Source organism: Bison bison, unplaced genomic scaffold (assembly GCF_000754665.1).
Source record: "Bison bison bison isolate TAMUID 2011002044 unplaced genomic scaffold, Bison_UMD1.0 scf7180017864527, whole genome shotgun sequence".
Classification (NCBI taxonomy): Eukaryota; Metazoa; Chordata; class Mammalia; order Artiodactyla; family Bovidae; genus Bison; species Bison bison.
The window spans coordinates 2,531,575-2,550,128 of NW_011495078.1; the positions used below are offsets into that span (position 1 = coordinate 2,531,575).

Genomic DNA, 18,554 nt, shown 5'->3' on the forward strand with positions numbered 1-18,554 from the left:
CTGAACTAACAACTGAAGGATGCACGGGAGCTAATATTAACTCGGAGAGAAAACGCTACAAAATACCACAGCAGCTTTCAACCAAGTAATGACTTCTCCCTGACCCCTGCTAACCTTCCCAGCGGGTGGCTGGCGGAAATACTGCGTGGCCCCTCCGGGGACCGGCACACGTAGGTCGAGCGTTTTCCCTGATCCCCCAGGAGAGCTGAGCGAAGTGTGCTCGGCTCCGAGGGGCACTTCGGCCCAGGGCCAGCTCCGACCAGCGGTGTCTGTCCAGCGGCACTTTCTGCCAGGATAGACCTCCTCGGTCAGCACTGTCCCGTTTGGGCACCCCTGGCCGGTGGTGGCTACTGAGTCCTTGAAGTGTGGCTGTGAGACTAAGGAACTGAGGCTTAATGTTAAGTTTTTAAAGAGTAGTGGGCAGTGCAGCCTTTTCGCCCCTCTCCCGACTTCTGGAAGAGCCCTGGCTGTTTTTGGCCGTGTCTTTGAGAAGGGGTAACTGCCCGTCTGGGCGGAGCAGCCTCCCCACAACTGAGCTGGCACCGTCTGACTCCCCGGAGGCCAGATGAGCAGACACATGTCAGCCCCACGGTGATGCCTCCCTAGCGTGCCAGCCCCCAAACCCCTCTGAGCCGAGCCCCCACGTCTGTGTCCGAGGCAGGCTTTCCTAAATAACACCTGACTCCACGGGGCCCACAGGGTGTAGGGGGACCCAGGATGGGCTCTGCGGCGGGAAATCAGTACTTTCTGGCATGCGGTCCTGGACATATCACTGACCTTCTCTGAATATTAGCTCCTCACCTGCAGAGTGGTCGTTCCCGTGGTTTCCCTGCAGAGTTGGGTTAAGAGTCAGGGGTGCCCCAGGATGGGACACCTTGCAGGCGTGTGGGGAATGGGAGCCGTGTTGACGTCTAAAGCTTGTGTAGAGTTGGGTGTCTCCCTGCCCCCTGGCTCTCTCCATTGAGGAGCCCAGGTTACACATAGACACAGATGTGTGCTTGTGTGAGTGCGTGTGTGTGTGTGCATGTGGTTCACAGACATCCAAAATCCATTTAAAAGGGAGTTTACAAAAAGGGGCTCAAGCCACACGAATCCTGCCTAGTGAGCAGGGAGCCTGCAGACTCCTCTCAGAGAGCAGCTCACTGAGACAGTCGTTGGAAGCCCTGGCTCTTCCCTCTGCTCGGGAGGCTGTAGGAAGCACCTTCCAGGGGTGTGGGCCTCCCTTGAGGATCCTGCCTTCCAGGAGCTGACGGAAACTTACTCGTGTTCCACTGACGGCTCAGCATCGTGGTTACAGAGCTGGCCGGGTGCTCACCACGGGCGTCTCCTCTGCCCAGGTGCCTTGTACTCTCTCATCTCTTCCGGAATTAGGGCCATGAGCATGGAAGGGAAGCTGCGTTGATTTCAGCACTGGCCAGACGTGGAGAACGTGGCTGTTCCCAGCTCTGGCTCTGGCTCCTGGGCCCAAGGAGTCTCAATCCAGCCCCTGCCAGTCAGAGCTGACCTGTTCTGGGCAACGTTAGCAGTTGTGAAAGGCAAGAAAGTCGCCGGGGACTGGCCCACGGGCTGGGACAGCTGCTTTTCTGTGCCTGCCCTGCCAGCAATCCCTCCTAAAGGCATTTTCAGGGCAATGCGGCAGTGAAGTCAGCTCAGGGCTTGGTCACAGGGCTGCTGGCTGGCTCCCAGACGGGGAACGAGGAAACCTACGCCCGTTCCCACTTGCCCAGGCATCCTGGCTCCTCCTTGGCTCTGCATTGCTCTCTGGACCAGCGTCTTTGCCGGGGGCATCATCAGGTTTTGTTCTTGCAGGGTCCGCAAGGTGCGCCGGGGCTCATGGGCCAGCCGGGAGCCAAGGGCGAGCCCGGTGAGATCTACTTCGACATACGGCTCAAAGGCGACAAAGGAGACCCCGGCTTCCCAGGCCAGCCCGGCATGCCAGGCAGAGCGGGCTCCCCCGGAAGAGACGGCCAACCGGGTCTGCCCGGCCCCAGAGGCTCCCCGGTAGGTGGATTCCCAGACTCTGAATGTGTGCTTGACGGATGGATAGGTAGATAAACGAGTCATTGGTATCATAACTGCCTGTTTCCACTCGGGGGTCATTGTCATAGACAGACTCGTCTCTCGTCCCCTGGGAAAGCTGTGGTCTGTAAACTCGGGAGCTGAGGACCTCGCCTTGAACAATGAGATGATAAGGGGGCCACTGTCTTCTGATGGATCTGGGGGAACTGAAAAGGTGCCCAGCTGCTGGGTGGGAGGTGAAGTTTAAAGTTAATGGCGTTCAAGTCACCCTTTCAGAGAAGATTCCAGAGTAAATGCCTTCCTCTGCGGCGTGTGCCCTGGTCTGGGGGGAGGCAGGCAGGGTGATCGCTCTGCTGAGACGGAAGAATGCGGTTTCGCTGATTAACTGCAGGTTGACCTTTGCTGACGGGTCAAGGTAAACGAGGAGCACAGCCACGCTAGACCCTGGTCACTCATTTACCGCAGATGCTGGGAGTGTGCGCTGGGTCGGAGCGCTGGTATGTCTGCTGATAATGCTCTCTTTTTCACTGCAGGGTTCCGTAGGATTGAAAGGGGAGCGTGGCCCCCCGGGAGGCGTCGGATTCCCCGGGAGCCGTGGCGACATCGGCCCTCCGGGGCCTCCAGGCTTTGGCCCGATTGGCCCCATTGGTGACAAAGGACAGATAGGCTTCCCAGGAACCCCCGGGGCCCCAGGCCAGCCAGGTGAGGCCCGAGGTCCTCGGGTGCTGCCCCAGAGCACCAGGAGCCTGGGCTCAGCCAGGTGCGGGTGTGGGTCTGGTTTCAGTCCTGCCAGGAGGTGGACTGTGGCCTGGACAGGTCCTTCCTTAGCATTCCCGTATGTCATCCCTTCCTTTATGAGCTGGGCTGGGTGATGTGTGTCACATCTGGATGACAAGAAGTTGAATTTAAGGTAATTTCCTTGTAAATAACTATGCCATGCATGGCAGCCCTCTCTAGTATTCTTCCCTGGAGAATCCCATGGGCAGAGGAGCCTGGCAGGCTCCAGTCCAGGGGGTTGCAAAGAGCGGGACATGACTGACGCGGCTTAGCACCAGCACGCACATGCCGTGTGTACCAGCGAAAATCAGCCCTTTCTGTGGATGGTAAACGAGCATAAGCCCCTGCTCCCTTTTTCCCCGATGCGTGGCCCGTTTTGGCTTCTGTGTCTCCCAGGCCATGTCCTTCCCACCTCTCCGCTGATTGCACACACTCAGTGACTGACCCACAGTCACGTCAACCTGGCTCTTTAGCTCCATGCTAGTTTAAGTCACCTGAGAGTTTTCGTGTTGCTCTGGGTGCCATGCATGCTGCTTTGTAACCGGAGAGGAAGCAAGCCTGAGCTCCCACCCTCCCAGAGCCCACCACCTGGGCGTCAGCAGAGGCCATGGGGGGCAGGCTGTGTGAGCGGTCCCACGGATGTGCTCCACGGCATCGCCGTCACTGGTTCATCATCAGGGACCGCAGGGAAGGGGGCTCGCCAGGGCCCGCACACAGCTGCTCACTGTTAGCTGACTGTGATTCACTGGAAGGACTGACGCTGAAGCTGAAGCTCCAGTACTTTGGCCACCTGATGTGAAGAGCTGACTCACTGGAAAAGACCCCGATGCTGGGAAAGATTGAGGGCAGGAAGAGAAAGGGACGACAGAGGATGAGATGGTTGACACGATAGACGTAAGTCTGGGCAAACTCCAGGAGATGGTGAAGGACAGGGAAGCCTGGCGTGCTGCAGTCCATAGGGTTGCAGAGAGACTCGACCTAGCGACTGAACGACAACCGAGGAGAAAGGGAACACTGACATGGTTGCCTGCAGAACTTACAAAAGAAGAGGTCAGGAGTGACCGGTTCACAGAGGACAGAGGACGTGAGCTTTACTGAGACGTTTTAAAAGTTGGAGAAGTGAGTGAAAGGTGGCCGGGGATGATTCCCGTGGCGTGAGCAGGAAACCCTGAGGAGTGCAGTGACTCAGCAGTGGATGGTCAGGGTTTCCAGGAAGAGCTGCCCACCATCCCGAGCCGGTGTCCAGCCTCAAGTTCCACCAGTCTCGGCCCCACTGGGAGCCGTCATCTCCCTGTGAAGGCACAGTGTAGAGTCATCAGCTCAGTACCACAGGAAATGCCAGCAGCCTTTGATGGAAGTCCAAACCCAGCTTTCTGTGTCGGTTATTCCTAACGTCATTGCTAGGTAATCACTGGTTACTTGGCCTTAAGTTAGGACTTACTTGTTTGCTGTTTAGCAAGGATCTGAGAAATGTCTCATTCATGATTCCTTTCGGGGCAGGACATCCTGGGCTTGACTTAGGAAGCCCCTTGGTCTTGGAGAACGGGCCCTCCTACTCCTGATTCCCGGAGCACCGTCTCGAGTGTTCTTTGTGCTTCTCGAATCTGAACATGCCTGCTGCTAAGTCGCTTCAGTCGTGTCCGACTCTGTGCGACCCCACAGACGGCAGCCCACCAGGCTCCGCCGTCCCTGGGATTTTCCAGGCAAGAGTACTGGAGTGGGTTGCCATTTCCTTCCCTGAATCTGAACACTTGCAGAGTGTAAATAGGAATCAGCTTTTTTTCTCAGCCAGAAACCACCACCATCAGAAAAGCCAGTGGGGTACACAGAGGTAGGTCTTGAGAGGATGAGAAGAAGGCTCCCAAAGGTGGAAGGCTAGCAGTGCTGTTGGTCAGTCTCCACATTCCGGAAGGTCCCTGGGCCATTCCAGACCCCGGCAGCTCTGGGGTTAGAGACCCAGCTGCTCTGATCGGCCAGAGCTGTGTTTACTTTGAGGATCGTAAAAGCCTCGTCCCCAGGCCTGGGCCTGATAGCAGAGATGTGTTGGGGTCAGGCCCCGGCGGTTCCCACAGTCTGAAGCTAACAAGAGTGCCGCCGCCCTCGGGAGGGCCTCGTTATCCTGAATTCTTTAACGTAGGCGATGATTCAGTGGGGATGAGGCCCGTGGTCCTTCCCTGACACAGCTCAATCCTGACACCCAGTGGTCCCCTCAGGCACGGGCGCCTGGGGCTGGGCCTGCCCCTCCCAGCTTGCAGAGGGAAAGGAGGCTTTTCTGGGCTGCTGGCGATAACCCTGCTCGTGTCACCCGCGGAGCAGGTCCTGAAGATGGCTTCCAGCGGACGGGCCTCAGAGCAGCGGAGAGCCAGTCCCATCTGAGACGCTCAGAGGGGCCAGCCAGAGGGTCCTGACTTGGACAGATGGTGACCCGGGGTTGCCTTGCCCTCTGTGTGCAAAGTTTTCAGCTTTTCGTGACTCTTGTTTTGGACACGTAAGGGATGCCTGTGTCGACCAAATGTCCGGGTCGGTCTGGACGTTTGTGAAGAGGCAGTCGGTCTCTGTGAGAGAGGCTTCAGTGGGAGGAAGGCAGGGAGGCATGTGGACAGGGCTGCTCTCCCGGACGTGAGGCTGCGGCCCTCACGCCGAGCATTTGTTCTCTTTCCCCAGGTCCCAAGGGCGAGGCGGGGAAAGTCGTGCCCTTGCCCGGCCCCCCTGGAGCAGAAGGACTTCCCGGGTCCCCCGGCTTCCAGGGGCCACAAGGTACCCTTAGGATTCTCACCGGTTCACCTGGGGGCCCCCTGGGAAAGTGCTCCTGTTCTCCTCTGACCACCGGCCTCTCCCGCTGCAGGTGACCGAGGTTTTCCTGGAAGCCCCGGAAGGCCGGGCCTCCCTGGAGAGAAGGGCGCCATCGGCCAGCCTGGGATTGGATTTCCTGGGCCTCCCGGCCCCAAAGGTGAGCCCTGCTGGGGCCTCACGAGGGGTCTTGCTCACGTGCGGGTTTGGGGACTTCCCTGGCAGTCCAGTGGCAAAGACTCCACTCGGTCAATGCACACGGCGCGGGTTCAATCCCTGGGCAGGGAACCAGGTTCCCATGCGTTGTGTGGTGTGGCCCAAGGATTTTTGTTTTTTAAAGATCCAGGTCTGCACTGGGAGATCCGGGCTGGTTTTCTAACCGGGCAACAGGGATGCCCCGACCTCACTCAGAGTCCCCAGAGTCTAAATTGCCATTCCCAGTCTGCTAATACTGGTGTGATGTGTTTGCAGGGAGCAGATAGGAAAAAAAGTTTGCAAAGAAGGAAAGGAACGGAGGGACAGGACAGAGGGAGAAAGAGGAGGGGGTGGCCGGCACCGTGAGGGGTCCCTGCCCCAGCTGCCCCCCACCAGGCCCAGCATGGTCTCATCTTCCTTGCTGACCCCCTCAAGTCTGTTCAAGTTCATCTGAGCAGGTTAAAGAAGTGGAGGATGTCAGGAGTAGTGTTTTACATTGATTTACATAGATTTTTTTGACTCTTCCAAACAGGCGTTGATGGTTTACCTGGAGACGCTGGACCTCCTGGGAATCCGGGTCGTCAAGGCTTCAACGGCTTACCTGGCAACCCCGGTCCACCTGGACAGAAGGTACGTATCGAGCATTCCCCAGATTGCTGTCCACATCGCTGTGATGAACTGGGCACGTAAATCATAGGCTGCTAATCTCACGGGGTGTGTTGAGTCAGCGTGTTTTATGTGAAATAGCATCAGACAGGAAACACCAAGGGACATGGGGCAGCACACAGTGCTGCGTCTCTGCAGAGGAATCGTTTTTTTTCCGCTTCGCGTCTGTGCTGTTGCCCATGTGCGTCCTGGGTCTCCGTGTGCAACGTGTCCTTTCGGGAGTGGAGGAAGAAAGCAACATGAAGCCCCCAGGGAGGGTGGGCCGCAGCCGCTCTCAGCTTCCGTGATAGGGACATTTGGGCCCAGGAATTCGTGGTGATGGGGACTGCGCTGAGCGCTGCGGGGTCCTTAGGCGCCTCCTCCATGGCCCGAGCCACAGATAGCAAAAGAGCTCCCCAAGTGCACGCCAGGTGTGACAGCCCACAAACCTCGGCTCGGAGGGTCACCGGCTTCCCTGTGCTGCTGGTCTCCAGGGCGAGCCTGGAGTTGGTCTGCCGGGACTCAAAGGCCTGCCCGGGATACCTGGCATCCCCGGCACCCCCGGGGAGAAGGGAAACGTCGGAGGACCGGGAATTCCTGGAGAGCACGGCGCCATCGGCCCCCCAGGCCTCCAGGGGCTCAGAGGTAACGTCTTACGGGCAAATCCAGCTGGTGGCAGGGAAGGGGCCTGTTTCTCGTGTGGCCTCAGAGCCCCTACGAGGCCCCAGTAAATGTTTGTTGAATGAATGATGAGAACCCTGGACGGCTTCCCGGCACCTGGTGTGGTGGGTGCTGCGCCCCGACACGGCCGTGCCCCTGTGCGAGTGGTCACTCTTTCCTCCCCATCCAGGTGACCCAGGACCACCTGGATTTCAAGGCCCCAAAGGAGCTCCGGGAGTCCCCGGAATCGGCCCCCCTGGAGCAATGGGCCCCCCCGGAGGACAGGGACCCCCAGGGTCATCAGGTGATACTGCGTTCTTCCAGAATGCCCCCTTTCCCTAACTCACAGTCTGTGGCTCAAAGGGGAAGAGGCAGCTCTTTTGTGGGTACAGCTCTATTTTGTGGATACAGGTTTGATGGCTCAGATGGTAAAGAATCCATCTATAAAGCCGAAGACCTAAGTTTGATCCCTGGGTCAGGAAAATCCCCTGGAGAAGGGATAAGGCAGCCCACTCCAGTGTTCTTGCCTGGAGAACTCCATGGGCAGAGGAGCCTGGCGGGCTTCAGTCCATGGGGTCGCAGAGAGTTGGATAGGACTGAGCGCCTAACACACACACACACACAGTCACGGATGCCATTCTCTTCCTCTCTCTGAACTTGGTTTATGGCCAGAGACACTTCCCCCGTATTGTATATTCAGTACCTTTTTTATTTAATTCAGAAGGATCGGCGCCTCTGTCTGATCCTTCCACAGGAGGGGTAGTGAGTCATGGGGAACACACAGGAGTCCGCGTCTAGAAGCTGCTTCTGCCTTTATAACCATCGTCAAGTGAGACAGTGGTGGTGGGCAGCAGAGGACAGCCAGGGAGAGCCACGCGGGGGACGCTGGGCTGAGTCTCACCACCGCAGAAGGGCTGGGGAGGAGCCTGCTGCCAATGCCCCGGCGGGCAGAGGGAGCTTGGTCTTGGGACAGGGCATGCCCAGCGGCGGCCCCACACACCACTGTCTGAGGACGGGGAGCAGCTCCATGGCCCCCGCCCTGATGAGGCCACAGCCACATGCCTTCTGCAGAAAGTCACGGGCGCACGGGGTTCAGGGCACCGCCGGACACCCCGCCAGTCCTGCTGACGCCCCTTCTCTTCCCCGTCTCAGGCCCCCCCGGAGTGAAAGGAGAGAAAGGCTTCCCCGGCTTCCCAGGCCTGGACATGCCGGGCCCCAAAGGAGACAAAGGGTCCCAGGGGCTCCCCGGCCTGACGGGGCAGTCTGGGCTGCCTGGCCTTCCTGGACAGCAGGGCACCCCTGGCCAGCCTGGCATTCCAGGTGAGCGACTGTGAGCTCCACCCACGTGGGCCTGGGGAGGTGCCTCCCGGCTCTTGTTCACGACTCTCGTTCGGCCTCCGCCACCAACATTCACGCTCCTTCTGTCCGGCCACAGGTCCCAAGGGAGAGATGGGAGTCATGGGGACTCCAGGGCAGCCCGGCTCGCCAGGGCCAGCGGGCGTGCCAGGATTGCCAGGTGCCAAAGGTAAGGAGCAGTGACTTCAGAAAAGCTTGTGTTGTGTATGTCTGGGCCCCAGTGCCTTGTGGGAAATTCTCTAATCGTTGTAGGTTGTAGTTCATCGCAGGAAACCTAGGAAAGAAGAAGGTCAAGCGAGGGGTCCAGAAGTCCCCCTCATGTAACTCATGATTCATGGGGATTACTGTGCCCTACCAAAAAGTCAAAGAGAAGACAGGTTTTGGGGTTTTCTTTGTTGGTACCGTTGAGTTTTGTTTTTTTAGAAATAGTGGAATCTTCAATCATGCAAGGTCAAAGGAACTGAGTTTTTAGAGTCAAAGTAGCAAACAGAGCAAGTTTACAAGTCTTAATTTTTATTTCCTATCATGACATTTAGTCCAAAATAATATTGTTTTTTTTTTAAACAAAATTGACTTTGAACCTTAGACATAAAAGTGGTGATTTGTGTAGTTGAATGGGACAGAGCTCCCCTCCCGTTACTTCATGTAGAGTTGAGGGGTCACTGTGACCAGGAGTCATGAAGGGATTTAGGAAGGAGAGAAAAATGTCATTTATTCAAATTGAGAGTTGAAGTCTCATGTGTTGGAAGTATCAGCAGATGATGAACTCTGGAAACGGCTTATTGCCCGTCTGCCTGGCGTCACTTGCTCTGGGTGAGGCGGACGCTGGCCCTTGAGCGCCGCTTTCGGAGAGGCTGCTTCTTCTTTGTTCCTTGTCCGTCAGTCGCTTCTACTGGCCAGAAAGAAGGCCGCGCTGGTCGCTGCCCGGGGCCCTCGGCCACGTGTCACGCGTGCCTCCTCTCTCTGCAGGGGACCACGGCTTCCCCGGCTCTTCGGGACCCAGGGGAGACCCTGGCTTCAAGGGCGACAAAGGCGACGTGGGGCTCCCCGGCAAGCCAGGCTCCATGGACAAGGTGGACATGGGCAGCATGAAGGGCGAGAAGGGAGACCAAGGCGAGAAAGGTGACGTCGGGGAGCCCGCCCGCGGGGCGGGAGTGCAGGGGCGTTCAGTTCTTCCCGCACGCTGACGCACCAACCTGTGTTTCTACCGCTTGCTTTAAGCAGACTTGCATCATCATTTTTTTTTTTTCCTGTGTTGTACAGGACAAACTGGTCCGACTGGTGATAAAGGATCCCGGGGAGACCCGGGAACCCCAGGTGTGCCGGGAAAGGATGGTCAGGCAGGACACCCCGGGCAGCCAGGTACAGTGGGAAATCCAAGGTCGCCCGCACGGCAGGGGCTCGTGTGGGGATGAGTTACCTGTCATTTTTCGTGGCTGTTGATCTGTTGGGTTTTTGTTTTTATGATCCCAGGACCTAAAGGTGATCCAGGTGTGAGCGGGATCCCAGGTGCTCCGGGACTTCCTGGTCCCAAAGGATCCACTGGTGGAATGGGCCTACCAGGTATGTGGGGCTTCGGAAAGGGGGCTTCTTCCAGGCGCGCCTGTGGCACCTGTCGGGCTGCTGGGGCGAGCCTTACGTGAGGCCCACTGCCTGAGGACATAATCCAGGGAGACGTGTCTTTTACACAGACTCACATCTTCGTGTGAGACCTCTTGCCTAGGGATGGTGAGCATTTGGCTGACCCTATGACCGTGGCTTAAAAAAACAGACAAAAGCCCTCCCAGTTTAACAAGATCAACATGGGTGGTAGGCTGTGGGCTTCCTCTAGGTGTGTCTATCTGGATCCATCGAAAAGGCGATTAATTCTCCACTCAGTTTTCTCAGCACCAGAGGCTCCTGCTCTCCTGACATTAGCTCAGAAGACTCTCCTGGGCCCTCTGCCCTAGTGCTGAGCTGGCTTCACACTTTGCCATTGGCATTTGCTGCAGTGGCAGCTGCCGCAGAGGAGACAGAGAGCTGAGAGCTGAGGGGCGCAAGCGGTCTGGCTCCCAAGGCTTCTCAGAATCTCCTGGGGCCACAAGCCAGGCCAGCAGGCCTGCTCACGGCTCCTCCCCAGGCCTGTGAGAGGCGCACTCTTTATTTAAGATATGAACGTCCAGCTGCTGGGGGCACCTATTTATAGATTAGTCTGACTGCCCACATCAGTCGTGGAAGCAGGCACACTTCTGTTCTCCATGACCTGCGTCACGCCCCCTCTGATTCATTTGGGTAGTGAAGTTTGACTGCAGAATAAAGGACGAGGAAGCCGCTTTATGCTGTTGGGAAAGTAGGCATGGGCTGAGCGGTTAGCATATTCCTTTCCCCTTTGTAATGTGACTGTCTTTAAAAAACAGGAAGGCTGTTTCCCAGCGTCCTTCTCCCAGGCGGGATGACTGGCCCCTGCCTGGACGACGCACAGCCCGAGAAAGGAGGGATGTGTGTTTTCCCGCCTCCTTCTCCACTGGCTGTTGAGGCGCGTTCTTATTTGTAATATTAGCACGGGCTAACCATACAACCTGCTTCCGTTGTGTGTGTTTCTAGGAATGCCAGGACCAAAAGGTGTGGCTGGCATCCCCGGCCCGCAGGGCATTCCTGGCTTACCTGGAGACAAGGGGGCAAAAGGAGAGAAAGGGCAGGCGGGGCTGCCTGGCATTGGGATTCCAGGACGGCCCGGGGACAAGGTAACTGCGTCCCGCACGAAAGCCCCTCCCACCTGTTTCTGGAAGCCCCTCCCATCTGTCTCTGGAAGCCCCTCCCACCTATCACGTAGAAGCCCCTCCCACCCATTCACGTAGAAGCCCCTCCCACCCATTCCCGCAGAACCCTGTCCCACCTGTCTCCCTCCCTCACCAAAGGCTGCCAGGGAGTGTGTAGTAAGCAGTTCTGCACAGTGAATGAATCCTAACGGAACAGTCTCCCCGCCTCCCCCAGGGAGGACCCGAGACTTGCTGAGAGCTGGAGCAGCAAATTATCGTGGGGCGAAGCGAAGGAGGAACTAGAGAAGCAAAACAGGCAGCTGCTCTTTGCCGCTGGGTTTCTGGCTCCTCCTCGGTTTCCAGAGTGGGCTTCGATTCCCTCTTTAGAAATCCAGAAGTGGAGTTCCGCCAGGCAGGAGTTGTTGCGCCCGCGTGTATACAGGCGGTCGTCCCTGCACCCATGTGTATACAGGCGGTCATCCCCGCACCCGCGTGTATACAGGCGGTCGTCCCTGCGCCCACGTGTATACAGGAGGCGCCTCCAGACCCGTGTCTGCGGCAGATACAGCATTAATGGGCCCAATCTCCACCCACAGGGAGACCAGGGCTTAGCAGGATTTCCCGGAAGCCCCGGCGAGAAGGGAGAGAAAGGAAGCACTGGGATCCCAGGGATGCCCGGGTCCCCGGGCCCCAAAGGCTCCCCAGGAAGTGCTGGCTATCCGGGTAAGTGGGCCAGCCTCCTCCCGAGTTCGGGGTCCGGGGGTGGAAAGAGAAGGTCTCGGTCACGGGAACTGGGTGTTCCGCTCTTTCTTAGGAAGCCCTGGGTTGCCTGGAGAGAAAGGTGACAAAGGCCTCCCGGGACTGGATGGCATTCCTGGCATCAAAGGAGAAGCAGGTAGAAGCCACATTTCAGGATACGTGGGGGCCTGTGGAGGGAGGTCACGGGGCGTCGGGCTGGGTGGCCTCTGGGTGTCCTGTGGGGTCACACCTCCTCCTCCAGTTGAATAGGCTGCGTCTGGGGGCGCTTCCAGGGTCTTCCAAGGTCTTCACACCACTTAGACTGCAACTGGTTTTAGAACAAGTTTTCCTAGTTGGCATGATTGATGGATACGCTTTGTCTCCGCTCACTCCAGCTTTTGGGGGTCAGCACCCAGTGATCCCTTCTGAAGGGGATTCAGGAGCAGCTTCCGGGAAGCCGGGCCTGCTCGGGGAGTGGGAACGGCCCCTCAGAAGCATGTTGGGAACGGTGGTGCATTTTCTACACAGACCAGGGTGCTGACCAGTCTGACCGTTCTCTTTGAGGTCTTCCTGGGAAGCCTGGCCCCACGGGTCCAGCCGGCCAGAAAGGGGAGCCCGGCAGCGATGGAATCCCAGGGTCGGTGGGAGAGAAGGGCGAGTCAGGTACGTTGCACGTCCGTTCCCTCTCAGAGTGAGGCTGTGCCCTGGAGCGCACGTCTCCCAGAGCTTCCCGTTGCTCGCTGAGTGACCGGGGCCCCGTGTAAGGTGGCGCCTGCGTTCCATCCTTGCGTGTATGGGATGGTGACGTGGATGCCTGGGCAGGGTGGGATGAGAAGGGGAGGGGCAGTGCTCGTTTATTCCACAGGTGCTTCTGGGCACCTGCCCTTGAAATGGCCTGAGCTCTTGTGGTGAGTGAAAGAGACACACGCAGAAAGCCCAGACCATTGCTTTCTCTGCCTGGCCTTCCTCCCTTTAGACAGATGGTCCTGGGAATAGTTGCTGTCCCCTGAATCTGCTCCTCTCCCTGATGGGGACATGGCCACTTGGGCAAAAAGTGCAAGCTGTGAGCTCCAGTGATGACAATCACACATGTAATAATATGCGTGTATATATTGAGTTAATAGTCATGTAGGTTGAGTTACATCTTATGGAAAAACCCAAATGAAATTTTGGCCAACCCAGTAGCAAGAGGGTAACACTTAACGTGAAACAGGTGACCCCAGGTCATGGGGATGGAGCGAGGGCAGCAGAGCTGGGAATGGGTGGCCAGAGGCTCCCTGACTGCTGGCACTGGCCTCTTTGTACAGTTCGTGTTTTCATTCTATGAGCCTTATGTTTGTATTATGTACGTTCATTTTCCTATAAAAATAATTCATTAAAAGCGCCACCACAGCTACTTCCCTCCTTTGGATCTTGCCTCACACGCTTAATGCACATTGGTGGGCTCCCTGCTGTCTGCTGGCCCACCTGGCTCTCTGCACCACCTTTGAGAGTAGCTGTTAGTTGAATGGTCATCTGAGAAAAGCTGATTTGTGAGTCTCCAGACAATAATGGGAGATTAGTACCCATTTGTACAAGTTGTTTCTACTAAATGCTGTAGTGGTTCTGAGCTCAGAGGTACTTGGGAAAACGTACCACATTACTTTATCCAGTCCAGGGTATCTTAGAACAACTGTAGGAATGTAATTTTACTTGCAAATACAGTGAAGTGACTTCTTTGTGTTCTAGCAAATAGTGCATGGTTTTGGCACAAAGACTGGACGTTTCTTTGTGCTGCTTCTGCAGCTCGGCTGCTTTAGGAGAGGTAAGCCTGGCTTCTCGCCTTTATCTTGTAGGTCTACCTGGAAGAGGATTCCCAGGGTTTCCAGGGAGCAAAGGAGACAAAGGTAACACATTTGCTAAATCTGTTCTTCCTTTTCAGCGAACCGCTGGCTCACACAGCGCCCTCAGAGCAGGGCAGGCAGATCCAGGGAAGCCCTTGGACTTAGGGTGGCGATAGATTAGGGTCTGGGACAGGAGAGCGGACGCCTTGCGCTGGTGTGTGACAAGCCCCCGTGTGCTGTGCAGGGTCTTGGATTCACAGCCTCGTGACGTGAGCGCATGTGGGAGGGACCCCAAGGAGGGCCCTGATCCTTCTAGATGGTGACCCTGTTTCCTTCCTTTCTGCCTTTTCCTTACTAACCTTAAGACGGTCCTAGAATTTTGTCATTTTTTGACGAGTTTGGTGTAATAGGTTTAAGACTAAACATGCAGTTTTTTTCCTACAAGTTCTGACTTAGAAATTTTTAAAAAACAACAGCTTTATTGAGGTGTCACTGGCGTGTAATAAACTGCATACATTTAAAAGTGTACAGTTTGATAGATCTTGATACATGTGTACACATCCATGTAAATAACAGCACGTCCAAGATGTGAGCACGTCGCCGCCCCGAAGTTCCCCAGGCTGCCTTGCCAGCCCCCTCCTGCCCCTTCCTGCCCCCTCCACCCCACTCCACCCCAGGTAGCCGTGGGTCTGCTTTCTGGCACTGTCGATTAGCTTGTACTAGCTAGAATTTTACACAGATGGAGTCCTGCAGCGTGTGCGCTTCAGCCTGACTTCTTGAGCTCGGCATGACGAGCCTGAGAGTCACCGGGGCCATAGTTCCACTACTGTGTCCGTCGTTCACTCCTTCTTCTGAGTCGAGCTCCTTGGGGTGGATGTGACACCGTTTGCTTCTTCATTCGCCTATGGATGGAACAAGCCCCTAATTTCGGCAGTGCCATACCTTGCAGGCTTGTCTCCACATGTGTGCAAGTCCCTTTGCCATAGAACACGTGCTTTAAAGAGCATAAGGGATGAGGGCAGGTTCCTGGCACCCTCAGCTTTCCTTTTCCAGGTGGCTGTGGCGGGAGTCTGGACCATTGTTCAGTAGAGAGGAGGGAGAAGGGCCCCCAGCTCTGGTTTCCTCCTGGGCCTTCTGGAGGCGCCTCCCTCCCCCGTGGCGCACTGGGCTCCTCTTCCTGCATTTTACCACCGTCTCAACTGTCTTTACTGTTCAGGTTCAAAGGGCGATGTGGGCTTCCCAGGATTAGCCGGGAGCCCAGGAATTCCTGGATCCAAAGGAGAACAAGGATTCATGGGTCCCCCGGGACCACAGGGACAGCCGGGATTGCCAGGGACCCCAGGCCACGCGGTAGAGGGGCCCAAAGGAGACCGCGGCCCGCAAGGACAACCCGGCCTGCCAGGTAAGGACATTTAACGAGCTCAGCTGGGGCCGAAAGAGGCACAAAAGTACGCAGGTGTAACACGAATAATCAGAGTCTTGAATGAGCTTCTGTGAGAAGCTGGCAGCTTTTTTTACCCCTTGAAACTGCGGAAGACTCTGGGCCGCTGTCGCTTGGGCCTCTGTTGTTGGTGCTTTTCTTGTGTCCTTTCTGTCAAGGAACGTGGTATGCACGACAGGTAACTAGGGGGAGGGAGACAGGACATCACGGAAAGGACTGGTGGTTTAAAACCAGCATGACCTCTGGCCCCCTGAGCAGGGCGGCTGTGCTGCGGCTCGGCCCCCCCGAGCACAGGGCCCACGGGACACCTGAGTCTGAGACGGGTGTTTGTCACAGCGGTTACTGCCTGCTGAGAGTCCTCCCTCCAGGACCTGCCTGGATGTCTTCAGGGCTCGAGATTTGCTGTGAACAGTCGGGGGCATCTGGGTGGCAGTGCCAAGCACACTCTAGTGACACTTGCACCTCAGCCCTCCCTCCAGCCTCAAGTGTGTGTCTGCTGTGTCTCCCGCCAGGGCGTCCGGGGCCCATGGGGCCTCCAGGCCTCCCCGGGCTCGAGGGGCTGAAAGGTGAAAGGGGGAACCCAGGCTGGCCGGGCACTCCGGGAGCTCCAGGGCCCAAGGGAGACCCAGGATTCCAGGGCATGCCGGTGAGTTGTCCCTTGTCAGGTCCTGTTTTTGAAAAGGATCAAAAGATAATACTTGTGTGTGTGTGTGCGGTGTATCCACATGTGTGACGTGTATGTTATACTCCCAGAGCTTCTCCAAATCAGTCCCTTCTCTCTGGCAAGCAGTCATGGCAGGCAGCTGTTACAACAGTTCTTACAATCTAGTTTTACACGAACCCTCAGAAGTGAAATGTTGTAATGCTGGAAATCATGGTTCAATGCCTGGCTTAAAACCCTGTGCATAAACGATGCAAAAAGGAGCCTCAGGGCATAGCAATACGCATTCAGTGTCCGTGTGTCCACACGTGCGTTGTGTGTGTGTTGCTGTTCGGTTGCCAAGTCGTGTCTGATTGTGCGACCCTGTGGGCTGCAGGCTCCTCTGTCCTTCCCTGCTCCCAGAGTTCTCTCAGATTCATGTCCATTGAGTCCGTGATGCCATCCAACCACTTCATCCTCTGCCACCCTCTTGCCTTCAACCTTTCCCAGCACTGGGGTCTTTTCCAATGAGTCAGCTCTTTGCATCAGGTGGCCAAAGTTTTGGAGCTTCAACTTCAGCTTCAATTCTTCCAGTGAATATTGAGTCCTGATTTCCTTTAGGATGGACTGGTTTAATCTCCTTGCTGACCAAGGGACTCTCAAGAGTCTTGTCCAGCACCACGATTTGACAGCATCCATTTCCTGGCTCTCTTCATGGTCCAGTTCTCACATCCATACATGACTACTGGATTATATGTATACATATGTACAAATACTTGTTCACGTCATTTTAGTTACCTTGTTAAAATAAAGTAAAGCAAATAAATACATGTAAGAAGCAATACAACTTCTTATGTATTGTGAAAGGAACAACTATGTTGAAATATGTAGAAATTAAGATAATATTTTTAAAATATAAGAACATCACTATATTGTAAAGGAAAATAATCCTTTTTTAGTTTTTTAATGTTTCTTTTCCCATATTTAAAAGCTCTTTTAAGACAAGATATGAAGTCAGTTCTAAAGAAAAATCACTGTGGTTGAGTGTTGGGAGGAAGGTTTTCCAGGAAGGTTCTTTGGTGTTGAGATGTTGCCACGACAGATATTTAGGGAGTTTCGACTCTGTTCATGGCATCGTCTTGTGTGTGGGACAGTGGGACGTCAGATTTATACCTGCTCCTGGAAGTGACCACATAGATGGATGAGCAGAAGGGACAGAGTGAATGAATGAACGCTGCTATTCCAGCCTCCTGATTTAAGCACGCACAGAGGTTTTATCACTCTTTCTACGTCTTTAAGAAACCAGTGAGGCCCTATTTGTTCACAAAGCCACTTTCAGAGCACAGAGGGGCTGTCCTGGCTTCCCCACTGCTGCCTGCTCGAGAGACTTGGGCCCCTTGAGCGGTTCCTGACTGATGCTCTCTCGTGTGTCTAGGGCATCGGCGGCTCTCCAGGAATCACAGGAGCCAAGGGTGATGTGGGACCTCCAGGAGTTCCAGGGTTTCACGGTAAGACATAAGGAGGTGCTGCTTGAAGACGCTTTTCCCTGCCTCTAGGGCCCCAGCCCTGGCGCTTCCTGCCGAGAGACTGGCACGGCTAGTATGAGACTCTGTCCTCTTCGCATTTAAACGCCCTTTCTGGATGGCAGCCCCATTCGTAGACTCTCATGCTTGGCTGTATAAAGACGTTCTGATTTCCTTCTTAAGAACCAGTGGATCACTGGCTCCTCGATGAGAAATCATGGGGGATTTGGGCCATTCATTAATTTTTTAATGTTTTAGGCAAATGTTTATGGGGTGCCTACCCGCTTCCAGGCAATGTGGTTTTAACTGAGAAACCAGGTACATGTGAATGGAAGGTGAATAAAATAAGTGCTCAGCTTGCAGGCGTCTTGCAGTCTAACTGGGGACACGTGGGAACCGGATCGTTACCAAAAGCAGAGTTGCGTGTCCCTCCACTGGTTGGGACTGTTTTAGGGTTTGCTGCATGTTTGGAAAAATGTGACTTCTGGGGTTTCAGAGAGGAGAGTTTCCTCAAAAGTTTTACATCGCTGACTACAAGGAATGCTCTTTTCTTCCAGGAGCGTAAACTGGAAGCGTGTTCACTCTGTGTGTGTCTGTGCATGTGTGCGCGTGTAATGTATGCATGTGTGTTTGTAGGTGTGCATATGTATATGCAGGTACACGTGAGCATGTGTGTAAATGTTTGTGTGTATATGTATCTACTGGGTTGGCTAAAAGTTCATTCAGGTTTTTATAAGGTCTTATAGAATAAACCTGAATGAGCCTCTTGGCCAACCCAGTGCTTGCGTGTGTTCACACACACGCACACGGATATCTTTTGGAATTCTGTGCAGACGATGTTCTACTTTCCTCCAGGTCAGAAAGGCGCCCCCGGCCTGCAGGGAGTCAAAGGTGACCAAGGAGATCAAGGCTTCCCAGGAACTAAAGGTGAGGGGTGTGGTCGAGAGGAAACAGCGCCCGAGAATGCTCAGGCCGCTCCTCGGGGTTGTTGCCGTGTGTGGCTAGTCTAGTTGACGTTTCCACCAGCCATCTGTCCCAAAAGCCAGGTTGGTTCCATCTGTGTGTGAGGTCGATCCAGCACAGAGGGGATGAGGGGCTCAAGATTCACAGACTGTCACAGGCTCTGAGGGCAGATGGAAATCAGCTGTGAAAACTTGGAGTGAAACCCGGCTTGCACGAGCAGGCTGGACCCTCTGTGGGTGGGCGGCA

At 55.5% G+C, this 18,554-nt stretch overlaps 1 protein-coding gene across 1 annotated transcript in view; it reads left to right on the plus strand.

The window, feature by feature from the left end:
* Positions 1–18,554, plus strand: part of COL4A1 (collagen, type IV, alpha 1) — a 78,869-nt gene that overhangs the window by 47,688 nt on the left and 12,627 nt on the right. Inside the window, exons 24-44 of the mRNA XM_010831463.1 lie at positions 1,810–2,001; positions 2,553–2,721; positions 5,461–5,553; positions 5,642–5,746; positions 6,314–6,411; positions 6,921–7,071; positions 7,277–7,390; positions 8,239–8,406; positions 8,522–8,611; positions 9,412–9,564; positions 9,706–9,804; positions 9,916–10,005; positions 11,026–11,165; positions 11,777–11,903; positions 11,995–12,075; positions 12,483–12,581; positions 13,754–13,804; positions 14,958–15,143; positions 15,695–15,828; positions 17,258–17,330; positions 18,201–18,272. Coding sequence (XP_010829765.1) covers positions 1,810–2,001; positions 2,553–2,721; positions 5,461–5,553; positions 5,642–5,746; positions 6,314–6,411; positions 6,921–7,071; positions 7,277–7,390; positions 8,239–8,406; positions 8,522–8,611; positions 9,412–9,564; positions 9,706–9,804; positions 9,916–10,005; positions 11,026–11,165; positions 11,777–11,903; positions 11,995–12,075; positions 12,483–12,581; positions 13,754–13,804; positions 14,958–15,143; positions 15,695–15,828; positions 17,258–17,330; positions 18,201–18,272 — 2,485 coding nt within the window. The remainder of the gene's footprint in view (positions 1–1,809; positions 2,002–2,552; positions 2,722–5,460; positions 5,554–5,641; positions 5,747–6,313; positions 6,412–6,920; positions 7,072–7,276; positions 7,391–8,238; positions 8,407–8,521; positions 8,612–9,411; positions 9,565–9,705; positions 9,805–9,915; positions 10,006–11,025; positions 11,166–11,776; positions 11,904–11,994; positions 12,076–12,482; positions 12,582–13,753; positions 13,805–14,957; positions 15,144–15,694; positions 15,829–17,257; positions 17,331–18,200; positions 18,273–18,554) is intronic.